The following is a 20,089-nucleotide window of genomic DNA, read 5'->3' on the forward strand; positions in this document are numbered from 1 at the left end:
GTTGGTCAAATAAATTTGATTGTTTGTTGATGATGATTTTATTGTCATATAGTAGACTATGGATTTGAGAGAAAATGTTGTGTAAAAACATGTATAATCTCAAGGCTACACTCAAAAAAATATTTCAGCCCTTAACTTAATTCAATTACGTACAAAATTTCCATGCATTTAGATTACGTAGTTTTAGTTTAAACAAATCAATTAAACTTAATGTGATTCAAATGCATCAGTCTTACGTAAATGAAACAGGTAAAGTTGATGTAATAGTTCCCAGTGTTAAACAAACCCTGCTCAGTGTTCATGTGTTTCCACACTACAGAGTGTTCAAGTAGCATTGACACAGTGTTGGAGTTAAGGAGATCATTATGTCATGATTGACCAATAATGATGAACACCTGTTGTTTACAAGCAGAATCACAGAAGGAAAGAGAAACACAAGAATCAGCCACAGCCAAAGATAAAATTAACTTAAATAAATGAGGACATTAAATCTCTGATTAAACAACTCCACAAACAACATTACAGTTTGACTTGACTTTCTGTCATATATCTATAAATATTATTTCAGAACATCTAAACAGAGGTTTAGATGTTTTATTTTTTTATAAAGTTTCAACTGACCTCACCATCATGGTGAACAGGGTTTACTTTAGTTGGACTCTTGACTTTTAATTTTTTTGGCTGTTGTAATTATGTGTATGTAATTAACCAACAACACTTAATAAGGACACCTTTTTTTTGTGCTATACAAATGTGCTCTACAAACACAATTACAGCAACCAAAGAACAAAAAAAAAACTATACTAAGAAAGTCAAGGGTCAAGAGCCCAACTAAAGTAAACCCTGTTCGCCATGATGGTGAGGTCAAATGAAACATTTTTTAAAATAAAACATCTAAACCTCTGTTTAGACGTTCTGAAATAATATTTATAGATATATGACAGAAATCAAGTCAATCTGTAATGTTGTTTGTGGAGTTGTTTAATCAGAGATTTAATGTCCTCATTTATTTAAGTTAATTTTATCTTTGGCTGTGGCTGATTCTTGTGTTTCTCTTTCCTTCTGTGATTCTGCTTGTAAACAACAGGTGTTCATCATTATTGGTCAATCATGACATAATGATCTCCTTAACTCCAACACTGTGTCAATGCTACTTGAACACTCTGTAGTGTGGAAACACATGAACACTGAGCAGGGTTTGTTTAACACTGGGAACTATTACATCAACTTTACCTGTTTCATTTACGTAAGACTGATGCATTTGAATCACATTAAGTTTAATTGATTTGTTTAAACTAAAACTACGTAATCTAAATGCATGGAAATTTTGTACGTAATTGAATTAAGTTAAGGGCTGAAATATTTTTTTGAGTGTACAAGTCAATCTCCAGAGATCATAACGTTGCTGTGTCCACTGTGCGCAATATCATCAAGAGGTTTACAGCTCATGGCACTGTAGCTAAACTCCCTGGACATGGATGGAAGAGGAACATTTATGAAAAATTACAACGAAGGGTTATTCGAATGGTGGATAAAGAACCAGATTAACTTCCAAACAAATTCAAGCTGATCTGCAGACACAGGGTACAACAGTGTCAGCTCATACTATCCCTCGAAAAGGGACGCTATGGTAGGAGACCACTGCTGACACAAAGGCATAAAAAAGCAAAACTGGAGTTTGCCAAAACTTATGTGACAAAACCACAATCCTTCTTTGAGAACCTACTGTGGACAGATGAGACAAAAGTAGAGCATCATGGTAAAGGACATCATGGCACTGTTTACAGAAAAAAAAATGAGGCTTTCAAAGAAAAGAACACAGTCCCTACAGTCAAACATGGTGGCGGTCCTAAGATGTTTTGGGGTTGCTTTGCTGCTTCTGGCACTGGATGCCTTGACTGTGTGAACGGTATCATGAAATCTGATGATTACCAAAGAATTTTGGGGCGCAACGTAGTGGCCAGTTTCAGAAAGCTGCGTCTCCACCAGAGGTCATGGGTTTTCCAGCAGGACAATGACCTGAAACACACTTCAAAAAGCACTCAGAAATGGTTACAAACAAAGCGCTGGAAAGTTCTGAAATGGCTAGCAATGAGTCCAGATCTGAATCCCATAAAACATCTGTGGAGAGATTCAAGCCACCCTTTAAATCTGAATGACCTGAAATTTTCAAAAAAAAGAGTGGTCCCAAATTCCAGTAGAGAGTTGTAAGAAACTCATTCATGGTCACAGGAAGCGATTGATTTCAGTTATTTTTTCCAAAGGGGGTGCTTCTGTTGGCGCTGATAGCCCCGTGGGCAGCGCACTGACATGCGGTGCCGTTGTGCTCTGGGCGTCCTGTGTTCAAGTCCTGACGTGGGGACCTTTCCTGATCCTGTCCCCATCTCTCTCTCCCACTTTGCATCCTGTCACAATAAAGGCAAAAATGTCCCAAAAATAAATCTAAAAAAAGGGGGTGCTACCAATATTAAGTTAAGGGTGCCAATAATTTTGTCCAGTGCATTTTTGGGTTCTGTGTGGAATTGTATCAGATTTGACTTTTCATCTCTGTTTTTTTGTGTTGTTCAAATGCAAACAAAAAAATAAAATAAACATTCTGCAACAGCAGCAATTTTCTGAGAGAAGAGTTGCATTTCTGACAGAATTGCAAGGGTGCTGATATTTTTTGGCCGTGACTATATGTATGTATTTATATATATTTCAGTAAAATACCATTTTTGGAAGTAAAAAAAAAAGAATGTCCATGTGTTTAGCATGTTTAGCCAATATGATCTGTTTGCCTTACAGTCACATGCTGATAAATTAAGTTGTAGCTCTGCTAAGTTGATCTGAATTTATACTTCATACATTATGTCATTTGATTTGTCAGTCATGAGCTGTCTTTATAAAGCACCTTCGTTTTTCCTCAAATGTTTGCTTCCTTGTATCCTTGTACAATGTTCATGAATTAAATAAAGACTGTTTTTGTGTCTGTATAATATGCAAATTATGTGTAAGTAATACAGTTGGAACTTTTTTCTTTGGCAACATCCTAAACCACAGACTCCTCCATTTTCTAACAGACAAAAATGTCCTAATAAAATGCCAAATTTGCTGCAAACAAAATGAAGGGGAAACCTGTACTTTGAACAACATGCCCCGATTAAACACAAACAAGCTAAACATTTCCCTCATCTCACAATCCATTAAAAAGACTTCAGTCTGTTGCCACACAAGGACAAACTCCCATACCTGCTAAGAGAAACTTTGAGCTCAAACTCAAAACTGGCTGTCAGGTATATGGAAACCAGTGCAACAGGACAAGCGACCGGACAATAAAATGCACAAAAACAATAAAACAAATCATTGTGTGTTTGAACTTTTTTAAAATGTGTGTCATTATGTTTGTTGTCAATGTTACTAATACTTTGGCAGTGTAAAACATTTTTAACATTAAAAAGCCAGTAAAGCTATAATTGAATCTTGAATTGTAACTGTTAAAGGAGAAGAAAGACGTTTACTCAGCAGTGCATTAGCTGGTATAGATGTGTGTAGCAGTTCTACAGCAGAGCTGTTAGCATGCCATCCTTCAGACAATCTTAACCCTAATGACAAATATCCACCCAGTTGTTATCTGTAGTTGTTATCTTTTCAAATCAAGCCATTCTCAGCTTCTTGTCTGTGTGACATCACACAGACAGAGGCCGCTCCCACCATAGTTTGACTGACACTGGCGCCTTACCATAGACCCACCCTGAATGAGCTGTAACAGTCCGACCGCGATTGAGGTGTTGTGTTGTCGGATGTAATAATGAACATATGGTCTTCATTTGCTCTTGACATCTGAGCTGCTGAAGAGGCAGTGGATTATGTTTATTAATGAAGGGAATGCATTTTCCAATTTACATATATCTGTCTATGTTCGTGCAAATCATTCATGATCCAGCTTCACTTACAGCAGGAGTGAGTATAAGGGGTTTTTTTAATAAATTTTTGCAATTGCTTTTCCTAATAAGGTGCTACTTAGCAAGTTTTGCAGCCAAATGCGCTAAATGCGCAATAAAAAAAAAGTAAACAATCTCTCAGAGCAGCAGAGAGAAGAGAGGGGCGAGACGAGCAGAGCTCATTTGCAATTTAAAGGAACAATCCCTCAGAATGGGATGATTTTTGCAGAGCTCATTTTGACAAGGTAAAAATATTTAGGTAATAATATTTTTAATAATAGTTTTTTTTAATAATAATTTTTAATAATAATAATAATAATACGTTTATTTTATATAGTGCCTTTCTAGAAAATCAAGGTCGCTTTACAATAACAAGAATATTTATACATAACCAGAAACAAAAAAACAAAAAAACAGAATACAGATAAACATAAAAGCCATAGCAAAATTCCAATCATATATTCAAAGATCAGGAAAACAAGACGAGAAAAGATATGTTTCAAGGTGGGTTTTGAAATCCTGTAATGAAGAAAGAAATAGAATTCCAGAGTGTAAGGGCAGAGATACTAAATGTTCGTCCTCCGAACTATGCTAATCTATAGCAAGGAATTAACAGTAGACCATTGTCTGCAGAACGGAGTGTGCGAACTGCAGAGTAAGTATGAATGAGATCAGAAATATATGGGGGGGGGGGCAAGACCATGAAGTGTTTTGAAGGTGATGAGGAGAATCTTGTATTGAATGCGGAAGCGAACGGGTAGCCAATGAAGTCTGTGTAGGATGGGAGTGATGTGCGAGGATTTCTTTGAATAAGGGAGGACCCTAGCAGCAGAGTTCTGGATGTATTGGAGCTTATTTAATGTTGTGTTTGGTAGACCATAAAAAAGATAATTACAGTAGTCAAGTTGAGAAGTAATGAAAGCGTGAACCAGTATCTCAGCATCCTTGATGTTTAAGAAGGGACGTAAACGAGCTATATTGCGGAGGTGATAAAAGGCAGATTTAGTAAGCGAAAAAATGTGAGGTAGGAAAGAGAGATAGGAGTCAAAAGTTATACCCAGATTTTTAACGGTGGTGGAAGGTCTAACCAAGATCCCAGAAATGTTAACAGTGTCAGTACAGAAAGGAGCAACGTTTTTTTGGTGACCCAACAAGTAGAACAGTATTGAGTTTGAGAAGGTTACTGGTCATCCAAGCATTTATGTCGTCGATACAAGCTGAAATGGAGTTATGGGGGAAAGGGATGGTAGTGTCGAAAGCTGATATAGAGTTGAGTGTCACCTGCATAGCAGTGGAAGTTGAAACCGTGACGGCAGACGATTTTACCTAGAGGAAACATCTAGATGATGAAGAGTAGAGGCCCAAGAACAGAACCCTGAGGAACACCATGAGAGACAGGAGCAGTAGAGGATTTAGCCTGGCGGATAGTAATGTAATGTTGACGGTCAGACAGATAAGAAGTGAACCAAGCTAAGGCAGTTCCAGAAATACCAAGATCAGAAAGTCGTGAAATGAGAATACTGTGAGAGATAGTGTCAAATGCAGAGGAAAGATCTAAAAGAATCAAAATGCTAACAGAGCCAGCGTCAGTGGCCATAAGAAGGTCACTGACAACCTTAAGAAGTGCTGTCTCGGTGCTGTGGTAAGAGCGAAAACCGGATTGAAAACATTCATACAGATTATGAGATGACAAATATGACTGTAGTTGAACAGCAACAACTTTTTCAAGTATTTTTGAAAGAAGTGGAAGATTTGAAATTGGTCTGTAATTGGCCATATCAGAAGAGTCAAGGCCGGGTTTCTTTAAGACTGGTGTGACAGCTGCAGTTTTTAATTCAAGAGGAACAACACCAGTGCTCAGGATTTTAGAAATGAGAAGTGAAATAGGCTGTGAAATAACAGGTGCAGAGTATTTGAGCAGAGATGTAGAGGCAGGATCAAGATGACAGAAACAAGGACTGGTTTTACTGAGTAACTCAGAAATATAAGCAGGAGTTGGAGGGTCGCAATCAGTAAGAGTACCAGGTGCAAAGTCAGTAGGGAAGTCGTTTGAGTGGATAGGGGAGTACACTGTTGGAAAGAGAGAATATATACGATTTATTTTATTTTGGAAGTAATGTAAGAACGACTCACAGAGGTCTACAGAGTTGGTCATGACAGAGGCAGGAGGGTTAGTGAGTTTGTTAACTACAGAAAACAGTGTTTTAGAACGGGAAGATGCATTTGTGATGAGGGCAGAATAATAGCTGGAGCGTGCAGTATTTAAAGCCGATTTATATAGCTGAATATGCTCCTTGTAAGCAATAAGATGCACGGTCAAGCCAGTTTTCCTGTAGAGGCATTCCAGGCGACGACCAGTAGTTTTCAATTTGCGAAGTGAGGGGGTAAATCAGGGAGACGTATGTGTAGAAGGTACAATTCTGCATTTGAGAGGGGCGTGTATATTAAGGGCAGTAGAAAGAGAGGCATTGTATTTGGCAAGGATATCAAGAGCAGACCTGTGTTTCAGTAATATCTGAAAGATGTGTCTGTATAGAATCAGTGAACAGTGATTGATCAACAGAATTAATATTACGAAAAGTGGTGGTTGATTTTACGCTAAGGCGGGGGAGAGGCATTTCACAGTTGAGTTCAATGAGAAGGTGATCAGAAAGTCCAATCTGAGATCCATACACAGAAACATTACGTAGACCAGTAGTACAAATCAAATCCAGTGTGTGACCTTTTAGATGTGTAGGGAAGTGAATGTGCTGCACAAGATTAAAACATTCAAAAACTGACATGAGTTCACGGGGAGTCTGCACAATCCTTATTAACATGTATGTTGAAATCACCAAGTAAGATCACGGAAGAAGACACTGCACAAGTAAGGGTTAATAGTTTAGTTTTAAACAAAGTATATTATAGGCTTTTCATTAAGACCCTAAAGAGTCATATCAACTTGTGGAAAATGGGCATCTGATGACCCCTTTAACACTGGACACCATATTTGACCTGTGTACTTTCAGATGAGTTGCTACAAAGAGTGCTTTATAAAACCTGTTTTAATGAGAATGTGTAAATATTGATCAACTTTAAAATCTGTCAGATCTATCATGTGACTGTAACTTCCCTGGATAAACTGAACAAACATGCAAATCACCTACACTGTAAATATTTTTAAAAAAACTGGATGCAGTGGTTGCCAGTGTACAGTGATGTGGCAATGATGTTTCAGGCATTATAGAATAATAATATTTTTACATTTAAAATGTTAACCTGTTGTCAGCTAAATAGTATTTTACGATTCTAAAATCAAAATACTGTGAACAATGTATTTACTTAATCCTTTTTGTTTCAAATTACAATTTGAATAGGAAAATATTTGCACTAATTAACTCCTACAAATTTTCCAGGAAGTTCCTGTAACAATAATGAGTGTTTACGGAATATCCCATTTTCACACAGATGTCTTCACATTCGAATGAATTTTACTGGAACATTTGCGATCCTATCTGATAGAGTTATCAAAAAACAGACTGTATAAATATGAATCAGCTCATCAGAGGCTACATTTGACTGCAACAGCAGAACTATGTTTTCTCTCAGTGTCCTCCTTCTTACCTGTAAGTTTCTTTCATCTAAACTGAAAAATCAGACACACAGTGAACACTAATATAGTTGCACCATTAGACTTGTGAGCAGCTCTTTATTTCTGGGTTAAATTTAAGGTTGAGAATAGTGTGAATGGCTTAAAGATTAGCATTGAACAGGGGTTTTAATCTTTTATCTTCTATTGTTGTTTTACAGTGTTGCTTCTGAACTCCAGATTGCTGATATCTGCAGGTATTTAATTTATCCATGAACCACATCAACAATCAGCAGTTAAGCAAATGGTACTAGGCCTAGTTGTTGCTTGCGTGAGTGGGTTTTGTTATACTGTATATCACTACTTAAGGGAATGCGTCTCCCAATCTACATACACTCAAAAAAATATTTCAGCCCTTAACTTAATTAAATTACGTACAAAATTTCCATGCATTTAGATTACGTAGTTTTAATTTAAACAAATCAATTAAACTTAATGTGATTCAAATGCATCAGTCTTACGTAAATGAAACAGGTAAAGTTGATGTAATAGTTCCCAGTGTTAAACAAACCCTGCTCAGTGTTCATGTTTCCACACTACAGAGTGTTCAAGTAGCATTGACACAGTGTTGGAGTTAAGGAGATCATTATGTCATGATTGACCAGTAATGATGAACACCTGTTGTTTACAAGCAGAATCACCGAAGGAAAGAGAAACACAAGAATCAGCCACAGCCAAAGATAAAATTAACTTAAATAACTGAAGACATTAAATCTCTGATTAAACAACTCCACAAACAACATTACAGTTTGACTTGACTTCTGTCGTATATCCACAAATATTATTTGAGAACGTCTAAACAGAGGTTTAGATGTTTTATTTTAAAAAATGTTTCATTTGACCTCACCATCATGGCGAACAGGGTTTACTTTAGTTGGGCTCTTGACCCTTGACTTTCTTAGTATAGTTTTTTTTTTTTTGTTCTTTGGTTGCTGTAATTGTGTTTGTAGAGCACATTTGTATAGCGCAAAAAAAAAGGTGTCCTTATTAAGTGTTCTTGGTTAATTATTATTGATGTTGTAATCATTGTCAAGTGGACTGATTTTTGTTTGATATTGTTCAGTGGTTTACTTCTTAGTTTCATTATATTAACGGTAGTTGTACGAACTGTTACTATTACTACTTTAAGATCCGCAGTATTACTTTGACACACACAGACATCAAGAATCAGCATATGAATCTCAACAATGGTGACATTCAACAGCTGCATGCTGGGAGTCATGGGTGAGATTTGTACTCTGCTGCTACCCAGCATGCAGCTGTTGAATGTCACCATTGTTGAGATTCAAATGCTGATTCTTGATGTCTGTGTGTTAAAAAACTAACATAAAAGATCAAAAGTGAAGAGTCCAACTAAAGTAAACCCTGTTCGCCATGATGGTGAGGTCAATTGAAACTTAAAAAAAAAAATAAAACATCTAAACCTCTGTTTAGATGTTCTGAAATAATATTTATAGATATATGACAGAAATCAAGTCAATCTGTAATGTTGTTTGTGGAGTTGTTTAATCAGAGATTTAATGTCCTCATTTATTTAAGTTAATTTTATCTTTGGCTGTGGTTGATTCTTGTGTTTCTCTTTCCTTCTGTGATTCTGCTTGTAAACAACAGGTGTTCATCATTATTGGTCAATCATGACATAATGATCTCCTTAACTCCAACACTGTGTCAGTGCTACTTGAACACTCTGTAGTGTGGAAACACATGAACACTGAGCAGGGTTTGTTTAACACTGGGAACTATTACATCAACTTTACCTGTTTCACTGATGCATTTGAATCACATTAAGTTTAATTGATTTGTTTAAATTAAAACTACGTAATCTAAATGCATGGAAATTTTGTACATAATTGAATTAAGTTAAGGGCTGAAATATTTTTTTGAGTGTATATCTGTCTATGTTTGCGCGAATCATTCATGATCCAACTTCACTTACAGCAGAAGTGAGTATAAGGTTTTTTTTATGAATCTTTGCGATCGCCTTTCCTAATAATGTGCTAGTTAGCAAGTTTAGCGGCTAAACGCAGCTGAAGTAAACAGACATGGCACGTCACTTCACAGAAGAGAGGGGTGGGGCGAGCAGAGCTCATTTGTATTTAAAGGAACATGCAACAGAATGGGCTGATTTTTGCAGAGCTCATTTTGACAAGGTAAAAAGGGTGTTGTTTTACACTACCATTGAGAAATTTTTACCAAAGTATGTTATAGACTTTTAAGACCCTAAAGAATCATATCAATTTGTGGAAAATGGGCATCCGATGACCCCTTTAAGTTTTGTGTAGGAGGATGTGTGTTATTATGCTATGTCCTATGCACTGCTCATTGAATTTAAATGAGAATAGATTATAGTCAAATCATAAATTTTAAGAATTTTGTTCTCCTATTAATATTTTGGTAAATAAGAGATTACTCAATTTGAGTGTATTGGCCATTTGGTGATAAAAATTATATTTTTATTTAATAAAAAAGAAGAGTTAGTCCCTTGAATGGTTGTCCACCCTGTCATATTAAGGAATGCACCAATTTAAGAAAAGGCCATCCGCTTTAGTGACATCTGGACAACAGATTTTTTTCAGTCTCTTCAGTGGCGAGAATTTCAATGGATGAGGTGAGTAAGTTGGTGACTTTAAAATTAGCAAATTAACTTCACATGAGTTTGCTTGTTTGCTTTTCCTAAGCTTAACATGATCACCCTGTCAGCATAAAATATACCAGAAGTGATTAGAATACAGTATTTTCAGAATATGTAAGTATATACCAAATTCTCTTCAACGACCAGACTAACTATTTAGCTAGTCACAGTTTGTTGTTAGCTAATATGCTAATTGAAGCTCAAAATGTCCACCCTGTCATTGTTCCAAAACATCCACCCTGTCAGGGGGTGGAGGGGGGAAATAAATGTGATTGAGAATGTAATTATATTATTTATTATTATATTATTATTATTTTTTAAGTAAAATAAATTTTTCATTGTCATATTTTGTCATGCTTTGTGTGTTCTGCTTTATTTGTCCACCCGTCATGTGCTGGTCCACCCTGTCATCTTGATATTTTAAAGGGGTCATCGGATGCCCATTTTCCACAAGTTGATATGATTCTTTAGGGTCTTAATGAAAAGTCTATAATATACTTTGGTTAAAATTCTCAATGGTAGTGTAAAACAACACCCTTTTTACCTTGTCAAAATCAGCTCTGCAAAAATCGTCCCATTCTGGTCGAGGCTGCTTTAAATGCAAATGAGCTCTGCTCGCCCCGCCCCTCTCTTCTCTCTGTGGAGTGACGAGCCTGTTTACTTTAGCCGCATTTAGCCGCATTTAGCCGCGTTTAGCCGCTAAACTTGCTAACTAGCATGTTATTAGGAAAGGCAAAGATTCATTAAAAAAAAACCCCTATACTCAATTCTTCTATAAGTGAAGCTGGATCATAAATGATTCGTGCGAACGTAGATGGATATATGTAGATGGGGAGGTGCATTCCCTTCACAAACAAATGTAATCCACTGCATCTTCAGCGGCTCAGATGTCGGGAGTAAATGACGACCACTATGTTCATTATTACATCCAGCAACACAACACCTCAATCGCTCAATCTGAGATATTCTTGTCTAACTTACATCCCTGCTCCAGCATCGAAAATCAATGGAGGTCTGACTGTTACAGCTGATCTGAGGTAAGACGCTCATGCCAATCAGCTATCGTGGGAGCGGCCTCTGTGGGTGTGACGCCACACCGACAGGCATCTGAGAACGGCTCGATTTGAAAAAGGGGATATTATTTTTACAGATTAATTAAAAACCACTGCATGGATTTTGATCATTATATGGTAGATGTGTACATACACTGCCAACACACATTAATGTTCAAACAACATGTAAAAGTTGTTTTTAAAATAACATTTAAAATATTTCAATCATATAATCCAGTGTGTTCAATAGCTAGGTGTGGGGGCAATAATAAGAAAACAAAAAACTGATTCCATATATCAGGTTTCTACAAATAAGAAAAAAATACATGTGCGAACTGTATGAGTTTTTTTAAAAGCACATGGTTTACATAAAATCTATTATGTATTTATAATTTGAAAGCAAACAAATAACCCTGTTTAGAAAAGGGACATTATACCTTTTAGAAAAAATTCATTAAAAATCTTAATATTGCAATGAAAATGTATTTAACAGATATATATATATGTCCATGACAAGGAGGACATATCTGATGGTTTATGCTTCAAATAATGGACCATAATTATCTAAAAAAAATGTGTTGGAGCTCAGCTAATATGTTTCTATATTACTTGAGTGTCTAGTATTTATGACATGACATAAAGCAAATGAGAAACGAAGACCAACATTTTTGAGTATTGTGAGGGTTGAAAGGCACTCTGGTGATACTGACCCATTAAGAATTTACAGTGATTTGTTGATTTATGTAAACTCATTGCTGTTACGTAAAATAAAGAATGCATAAATGATTACAATTGTGTGTGTGTGTGTGTGTGTGTGTGTGTGTGTGTGTGTGTGTGTGTGTGTGTGTGTGTGTGTGTGTGTGTGTGTGTGTGTGTGTGTGTGTGTGTGTGTGTGTGTGTGTGTGTGTGTGTGTGTGTGTGTGTGTGTGTGTGTGTGTTTCCTCACTATGACCTGAAGTACATAAATCTCTAACGTTACACACCCTGGTATGCTAGGTGGCAGTATGCACCTAGAAATGACTTGAATGTTCAGGTTAAACCAACAATTTCAAAACATCAACTATTGTTCCAGTATCAAAACATGCTGCAGCCCTTAATGACTTCTGCCTTGACTGGTCCTTTCCCACCTGAAAACATGCTAGACCCATAACTGTTCACCTATAAGCCTATTTTTTTTTAAAAAAGTGGAGTGTTCCTTTAAAATCCTTTTATGTTGTAATGAAAGAATATAAAATAAAATAATAGTGATTATTGTTTTTTTTTTTTAATTATTATATATCTATTATTTGTTTGTGAAATGTGCTGCAAATTTACTTGTTACACTTTGCACGTTGACCGTCTGATTCAAACCATTTATGGGTAGTAAAGACTGCATTTTTGAAGTAGTAAATTTAAGCATTTAGAAGGCGTTTTATGTTTGTTTAAGCTCATGAAGTTAAAGCGAAAATATATTTTTATTAATCACATATTGGAATTGTATGTGATTGCAACAGTTAAATTGATCTTAGTCTGTTTAACTCTTTCTTTCAAAGTTCAAAGATTTTTTGTTTTTAAATGCTCAGGTTAAAGTCTACATGAAAACATGAACAATTTCTATCTGGGTATACATTATATCATACGTCCTTTCATTCTGTATGGAGAAGCTCATGATCACTTATATATGAAAATATGCATACTAAAAAGACTAAAAGTAAAAACATTTTTCACCAAGTTTGTCACCATCACATAGAAGCTGTAGCTTGAATATTAACAGATCTGTGTAATTATAACCTTTATTATTCTTCTCAGACAAAAGAAAAAGAATGATCAGTGTTGTTTTGATCACTATTATTTGTGAAGTTCTTTCGGATGTAGTCCTTTAATTCAAACAAATATTATTTTATGTGTTTAAAATGAGCAAATGTTAAGTGTTTTTGTTTGTTGTAGTTTATAAAGTTCAAGCTCAAAGTATGTAAGACTTTATTTTCACGAAGATGTTTTTATTATCAGTTGAAATCTAGAAAGTCATAGAGTCAGTGTTTTACTTTTGTGCACATTAGTTTTATCCAAGTGTTCAGGTTAAATCCTATGTTTTCCAATCAGTAAAAAGATATTGACTATTGACTTCTAAACAACAACAGGTTAATAACACGTATAAGCAATGACAAGTTTGTCACCACAACAGAGAAAGCTGTTGCTTGAATATTAACTGATCTGTGTAACTGTACACTGTATGATCTTTTCTAGTTATAAAAAATGGTGATTGAATTAGTTATAATTGTTTGTGGAATGTGTTTGTTTGTTAAAATTCAACACATTGACAGTGAAGTTGGTGATTTGCAAAGTGTTTGCAGAGTGTACAAGCAAGGTCCACAGTACAAAATATTTATTATATTAGGATCCAAGCTTTTCGCAAAAGTCTCAGCCAGTGATTTCATCCACACACAAAGACTGAATTTTAATTAGCATACTAGTATTCTACCATTATTCTTTTTGCCATATTTTTACAAGAGAAAGATACGTATGGGAAAATACCATATAACAAGTGCTAACAATTAAGAAATAGATTTAGTTTCAGTGTATTTAAAGTGGAGGAGATGCTGATAGAGAACTGAAGAAGCCAAATCCACAACACCAGCTGTCGTTCTCTGCAAACACAAACATCAACAGTGATAGTACCATGATGAGTGAGTTCATGAGTAAAACCAAATACCACACAAATGCAGTATCATATCTCTGTACAGTATAGGCTAACACTTACACTTATACTCGCAGGTGTACAAGATGTACAGGTACTTGAATGTGCCGCCACATGGATCAGAGAAGACACTGTTGGAGGCTAAAATGGAGCAGCTGTTCTTCCCTTCACATCTACACCATAATAAAATAGAAATTAATAAAACAAAAACTTCATTAGTAATGATTTTATCATTATTATTAAAGTCATTTGATTACCCTGCTAGTAGAAAACACTTATACTACTTTGTTCTCCCAGCGCTGTTTTGGGTTGCTGTTTTCAGCAGTGCTAAAACTAAATTACTACCCACATAGCAATTGACATCTGGCCCAGCTCTGGGCCAAGCAAGCAGTTACACTCAGCCCAAATGCAGCAAAGAATTACAGCCCTTGAGTGGCCCAGATCTGGACTACAGACATGAGCCACACATGAGCCATAACTGGCCCAAATCTCAGCCAAACAGTAACTTATAACCAGCCCTGAACTGAGCCAGAACAAATTTTAATAGTGCTACCCCCAAGCAGCCACTGAATCAAATGTGAAAGAAAAATTCATTTTACTCATCTACACTGTAAAAAATAAAAAACACAATTTGTTGAGTCAGCTTAAAATAATTTGTTACCCTGCTGCCTTAAAATTTTAAGTTCAGTCAACTCAAATAAGTTTATTCAACTTGAAATGTTAAGTTGTACTAAGTAACAACTTAGATATTTGTGTTTGCTGAACTTAACAGATGGGTAAGTAACCCAGCTGCCTTAAAATTTTAAGTTGATTCATCTCAAATATCTAAGTTGTCACTTAGTATAATTTAACATTTCAAGTTGAATAAACTTTTTTTGAGTTGAGTGAACTTAAAATTTTAAGGCAGCAAAGGTTACAAATTATTTTAAGTTGACTCAACAAATTGGTTTTTAGGGTGTATGTGTCTATGGAATATTGTGTAAGGGTCTGCTTTATTTAAACCTGCTATAAGAATGACATGAGAGAAGGGTGTCAGGGCCCTAAATATAAAGATTTGATTCTTGGGAGTATGGCGTAGCAGAATGTATTTATCTGACTCTTACTATGTGTGGAAAGTTACCGTTTAGGAGATGTAACCTTGAAGGCTAGGGAAGAGATATAAGTTGGAGTGAGCCCTCCCTTCTTGGTCGCACTCTGTAGCAACCTGTGTTTCTGTATGATTGTCTGACTTTCTTTGCAACAAATAAATTTATAAAAGACATTTGATTGAGTTTGTCTCTTACTTTGGTGAGAGTTGGTTTGGTTTTGCCGCAACACAATGTTAAACGTAGTTGATTTGTCAATGTTAATGGCATTGAATTAATATAAGTTTTGCTCTCGCTATTAATGTTGAAAAAATTTTTATTTCAACAAACCACCATTGTTGTGATCAGTGTTTGCTTTAGTTAAAAATTCATTGGGATCAGACACTGGCAACTGTAATCATTATGAGGTTATGTAATTGTTCGCAATGTGTTATACTGTGATGTGAGATTAAAGCAGACATACAGCTATCGTACAATTACAAATCAGCAGAAAATAAAAATCAAAGTCTTTAAAATGCTGAATGAATTAGACATCAAGGATCAGCGTATGAAACTCAACGACGGTGACAATCAGCAAAAGAAAATTCTATGCAGAAATGCATGCTTGGTATCAATATAATAAAAGCTCATTCATGATTCCCAGGATGCATTGCAGTTGATCTGTTTAGCTGAATTCGTTTGGTGATTGTCAGCTTTGTTGAGGTTTGTATGTTGAGTGTTGATGTCTAAATCTTTCTGTTCTGCCATATACAGTATTTATTTTGCATTTGTGATACAGAACATTCACATCAGTAGTGATCTTCATCAATACTACTCAATTTTGCTTCTCAACTTCGTTGCCACTTGACACCCATCACAAAAAGTAATCTACAATAATTTAATTTTAAAACACCTCATTTTAATAGCATAGATGTTTACACTGAAACACTGTTGCAGCACAGGAAAAAAAAAAAAAAATCAAGAACCAAACTAAACCAATCACTGATCACAGTAATGGTGGTTTGTTGAAATGTCAAAGTTTTTTCAACATTAATTGATTTGATGCCATTAACATTGACAAATTAACTATTTCTTTTTAACATTGATTCAGTGGTTTTCACCTGCTCTCTTGTTATCTGGGACCCAATCTCAGCCTTCAGTAAACCACACAGAGTCCAGTCTTTAACCAGAAACCCCAAAACTGAACCATAAAAAAGCCAAAAAAAAAAAAAAACACAACTCAGCCATGGATTCATCATTAAAACTTGTTCTGGCGCAGTTTAGGGCTGGTTATAAGTTACTATTTGGCTGAGATTTGGGCCAGTTATGGCTCATGTGTGGCTCATGTCTGTAGTCCAGATCTGGGCCACTCAAAGGCCGTAATTCTTTGCTGCACTTGGGCTGAGTGTAACTGCTTGCTTGGCCCAGAGCTGGGCCAGATGTCAACAGCTAAATGTGAAAAATTGTACATTGATCATGTAAACTGACCCACTAGCGACTACTGTCTGTGTATTTAAGGCGTAGCAGTCAGTTTTGGCAAGCTGAGGAGCAGGTCGTCCAGTAGAGCATGTGCTGCCATCGGTTCGGCCGTAGTTAGCGCTTTGAATGCTTATGATAGTCCCATCATCTGAAAACACAAATTCAAAACAAAACAAAACAAAACTATAATTTTTACTTTTTAGTCACAAACTCTGTACGAACTCAAGTAACACCTAAGGAAAAACAGAATACACACCACAATTCAGGACACTCGTCTCATGTTCACAGACCAAACTTGAACCTACAGTAAACAGAGAGGTGTTGTATAGCAATTAAAAAAAAAAATAATAATAAATATATATATATATATATATATATATATATATAATGTATAAAATTAACATAAAACAGGCTTAGTGTGTGTGTTCTGTGTGTACTGTGTTCATGACTTTTAAAAGCATATTCAAAAATATATTAGATCCATAATAAGTGCTCTTTTTAATAATATGCAATATGAAGTGTACTTTTTTCACAAGTGTTTCCGGCATGCAGGGAGAAATAATGTTTTATTCGAACTTTGACTAATGTGCTGTACTAAATAAGGCTCTTGTTTCAAAAGTCTCTTAAATCAATATTTTGAACACACTACCTGAAAATAAGTGAACTGAGTAGCAAACAGGTTAATAAATACTTACGAACTCCAGGTGGGAGGCAAAAATAAGAGATTGCGAGGTACTTGTATGTGCCAAAGCAGGGATCAGTAAAGACTGTATGTGTCGCAAACACCTCACAACTTTCCAGGCCATTGCAGCTTCACATGTCAAAAAAGTAAGGCTTACATTAGTTTTTGAATCTTTATCCCAGCTAGCAAAAATATGTTGTAAGTGTTGCGAACATTACCATTAAGTTATGTAAACATTATTTCTTTTTTTCTTGGTTATGTGAATGTTAAAGAAAAAAACAAGAGGATATTCTAATGGGAATTTTACTTTTTAAAGTTCTCTAAGAAAGTAACTAGTAGAATCGTGTAAAAAATGTTACACTGACATCCAACTAAAATGTTTCAGAACAATCATTCCATGAACATTTTATAAATAGCATTTTTGTGATGATATTTTGAGAATGTTATTAAAGACTTGACAACTTTAAACAAACATTCTATTGACATTATCAATCTTTTCAGAAGGTGCCCTGTTAGCTGGGACTGAAAGAAGATCATGAACTTTTAAAACAATGATTTATTTACCTTTTGGACACAGGAGACAGTGCATTAGGTGAATAGCAGTTGGTGTTTTGGAGCTCACTGGATGGACGTCCTTCAGAGCAGGTGGTTTTATCTGTACGTCCATAGTTTGCAGTATTTATCTGAATCTTACCATATTCTACATGGAGAAAAAAAATCATATTTTTTAAAATGAATCCATGTGATCTGATTTCTTGAAACAAAGTAAGAGATGTGGAAAAATTGCTCACCACATTTCAAATAACCGTATCCACCATGACAAATCACACTTGTTTCTGGAAGAAGAACAGAACGCAGATAGCAAAAGAGCAGGTGAAATAATATATGCTGAAAGAATGCTGAAATTTCAACAAACCACCATTATTACAAAAAGTCAAGAGCCCAACTAAATTGAACACTGATTACAGTAATGCTGGTTGGTTGAAATTTCAATAATTTCAACCTCAACATTAATTGCTGGTGCAAACATGATCTTGATTTAGTGCAGTTACCATTGACAAATCAACAATTTTTAACACGGATTCAATGGTTGCTTGCTATCAGGGAAGACATTTACACAGAGAAGGAAATGATAAAGAACAAGAATTGGAGAAAGAGAGAGAAAAAGTCCAAACCTGCTGGAATGCAAATGTAGTTGGTAGTGTAGTACTTGTAAGTGCCAACACATGGATCTCTTGGTGCAAGTCCTTGAGCGTCTATCTCGCACTGTCTCAGTCCATTACATCTGTTTAAGGATAAAGACATGACTAATATAATGAAATATGTAGTGTTGTGTCCGAGTCCAGTGTCGAGTCCTAGTTTATAATCAATTGAGCAGAGGTGGGGCTTTCAAAGAGATAAATTAATAATATAATTAACTGTCTAAGTAAATGATGATTGTGCATTAATGATAAACAGCTGCTGTTATTGAGAATTACAGAGGATCAGATGTTGATGTTTATTGGTTAAAATGATGCCACCATCAGAGAGATCAGTATTTCAGAAAAACAAGTAACCGCTGTTTGTGCGTTTACACTTCTTGTTTGTAGCGAAGCATGAAAGATCATTGTGAAGTGGTCGGTCTTTCATTTAAGAACATGGCATTCAGTGATCACTGAACTGCAAAGTAAGTCTTTTAATGCTTTAATATTTAAAAAAAAGAAGACTTATACCAGTTCAGGCTTTTAGACATAAACACTGACCACATGATCCTCAACAGTGGTGACTATATATATTTAATACCGTGCATTGATGGGAGTTTTTATTATGGTTTTACCCAGCATGCATTGCAGCACAAAGTATTTTGTTGATTGTCACCATTGGTGAGATTCATATGCTGGTTCTTGATGTCTGTGTGTCTATAAATATGACTGGACATCTTTTGCATTGTATATATTTAGAATTTATCAATGTGTAACTATTAGAACAGCACTTCATTTGCATATTGTAACTTCACAGATTTGATCATGTAAAACCTTACAAGAAAAATCAACTGCAATCTTGCCAGCTCACTCTATGTCATTCAACACTTTTCAATGAGCAGTTAAATACTTCCATAGTATGAAAACATGCAACTGCTCATTGAAAGACACTGACTACTCTGTTTCATAAAACCACACACATTATTAGAGAGAGATCTAACACAGGATGTCAAGAGTCAAGAGTCTAAAGCAAACACTGATCTCCCTGATGGTGGCATCATTTTAACCAATAAAACATCAACATCTGACCCAATGTCATTCTCAATAACAGCAGGTGTTCATCACTAATGCACAATCATCATTTAATTAGACATTTAATTATCTTATTAACTTTAACTCTTTGAAAGTCCCACCTCTGCTAAATTGATTAAAAAATAGGACTCGACACTGGACTCGGACACAACACTAGAAATATGTACTAGTAAGTAAGCTAATCAGAGTCATAATTCTACCCATAATTCTTTTGTCTGTAATCACAAGCAAGACAATGAAAAAATCCTTACCGTTTAGAGACTGCAGGGACATCTATTGAACACTGAGTATTAGATATTTCAGATGGTGGTCGTCCAGCACTGCAAATCAGGCTGCTTGTGCGGCCAAACGTCGCTGATTGTACACTGATCACACCAGTATCTGAACAGAAGAAAAACATTGTTTCAATGGATTACTGTTAACAACAACAACAACAACAACAATAACAACAGTATGTAAAATAAATAGCTTCAATTTATTATAACACAACAACATCTTACCACAAATGAGACGCTGGACAAATGGGCCATCACATGTAACTACAGTCTCTGAAAAATTAAAGAATGCAGCTTCAAGATATTAGTTTTCAATTTTGTAACACAGTGAAATTAACAAACGAAGGAAGAGAACAATAAACTCCACATACTACAGCTAAGGTCAAAAGTTTACATACACCTTG

The 20,089-nt window shown here is 35.5% G+C and overlaps 1 protein-coding gene across 7 annotated transcripts in view; it reads right to left on the reverse strand.

The window, feature by feature from the left end:
• The window catches only part of LOC127169353 (rhamnose-binding lectin), a 94,162-nt gene that overhangs the window by 7,059 nt on the left and 67,014 nt on the right, over nucleotides 1-20,089 (reverse strand). For 3 of the 7 annotated variants that reach the window (XM_051116664.1, XM_051116659.1, XM_051116658.1), the window contains exons 3-12: nucleotides 19,911-19,958; nucleotides 19,662-19,791; nucleotides 18,313-18,422; nucleotides 17,929-17,973; nucleotides 17,702-17,837; nucleotides 17,151-17,266; nucleotides 16,712-16,756; nucleotides 16,465-16,603; nucleotides 13,976-14,085; nucleotides 13,229-13,862 (exon numbers count right to left, since the gene is read on the reverse strand). In XM_051116664.1, coding sequence (XP_050972621.1) covers nucleotides 13,861-13,862; nucleotides 13,976-14,085; nucleotides 16,465-16,603; nucleotides 16,712-16,756; nucleotides 17,151-17,266; nucleotides 17,702-17,837; nucleotides 17,929-17,973; nucleotides 18,313-18,422; nucleotides 19,662-19,791; nucleotides 19,911-19,958 — 881 coding nt within the window. In that variant the 3' untranslated portion in view covers nucleotides 13,229-13,860. Of the gene's footprint in view, nucleotides 1-13,226; nucleotides 13,863-13,975; nucleotides 14,086-16,464; nucleotides 16,604-16,711; nucleotides 16,757-17,150; nucleotides 17,267-17,701; nucleotides 17,838-17,928; nucleotides 17,974-18,312; nucleotides 18,423-19,661; nucleotides 19,792-19,910; nucleotides 19,959-20,089 lie in introns of those variants that run through there. The other 4 variants (XM_051116660.1, XM_051116663.1, XM_051116662.1 and 1 more) reach the window with 4 other exon arrangements.

The sequence above is a fragment of the Labeo rohita genome, chromosome 8 (assembly GCF_022985175.1).
Source record: "Labeo rohita strain BAU-BD-2019 chromosome 8, IGBB_LRoh.1.0, whole genome shotgun sequence".
Taxonomy (NCBI): domain Eukaryota; kingdom Metazoa; phylum Chordata; class Actinopteri; order Cypriniformes; family Cyprinidae; genus Labeo; species Labeo rohita.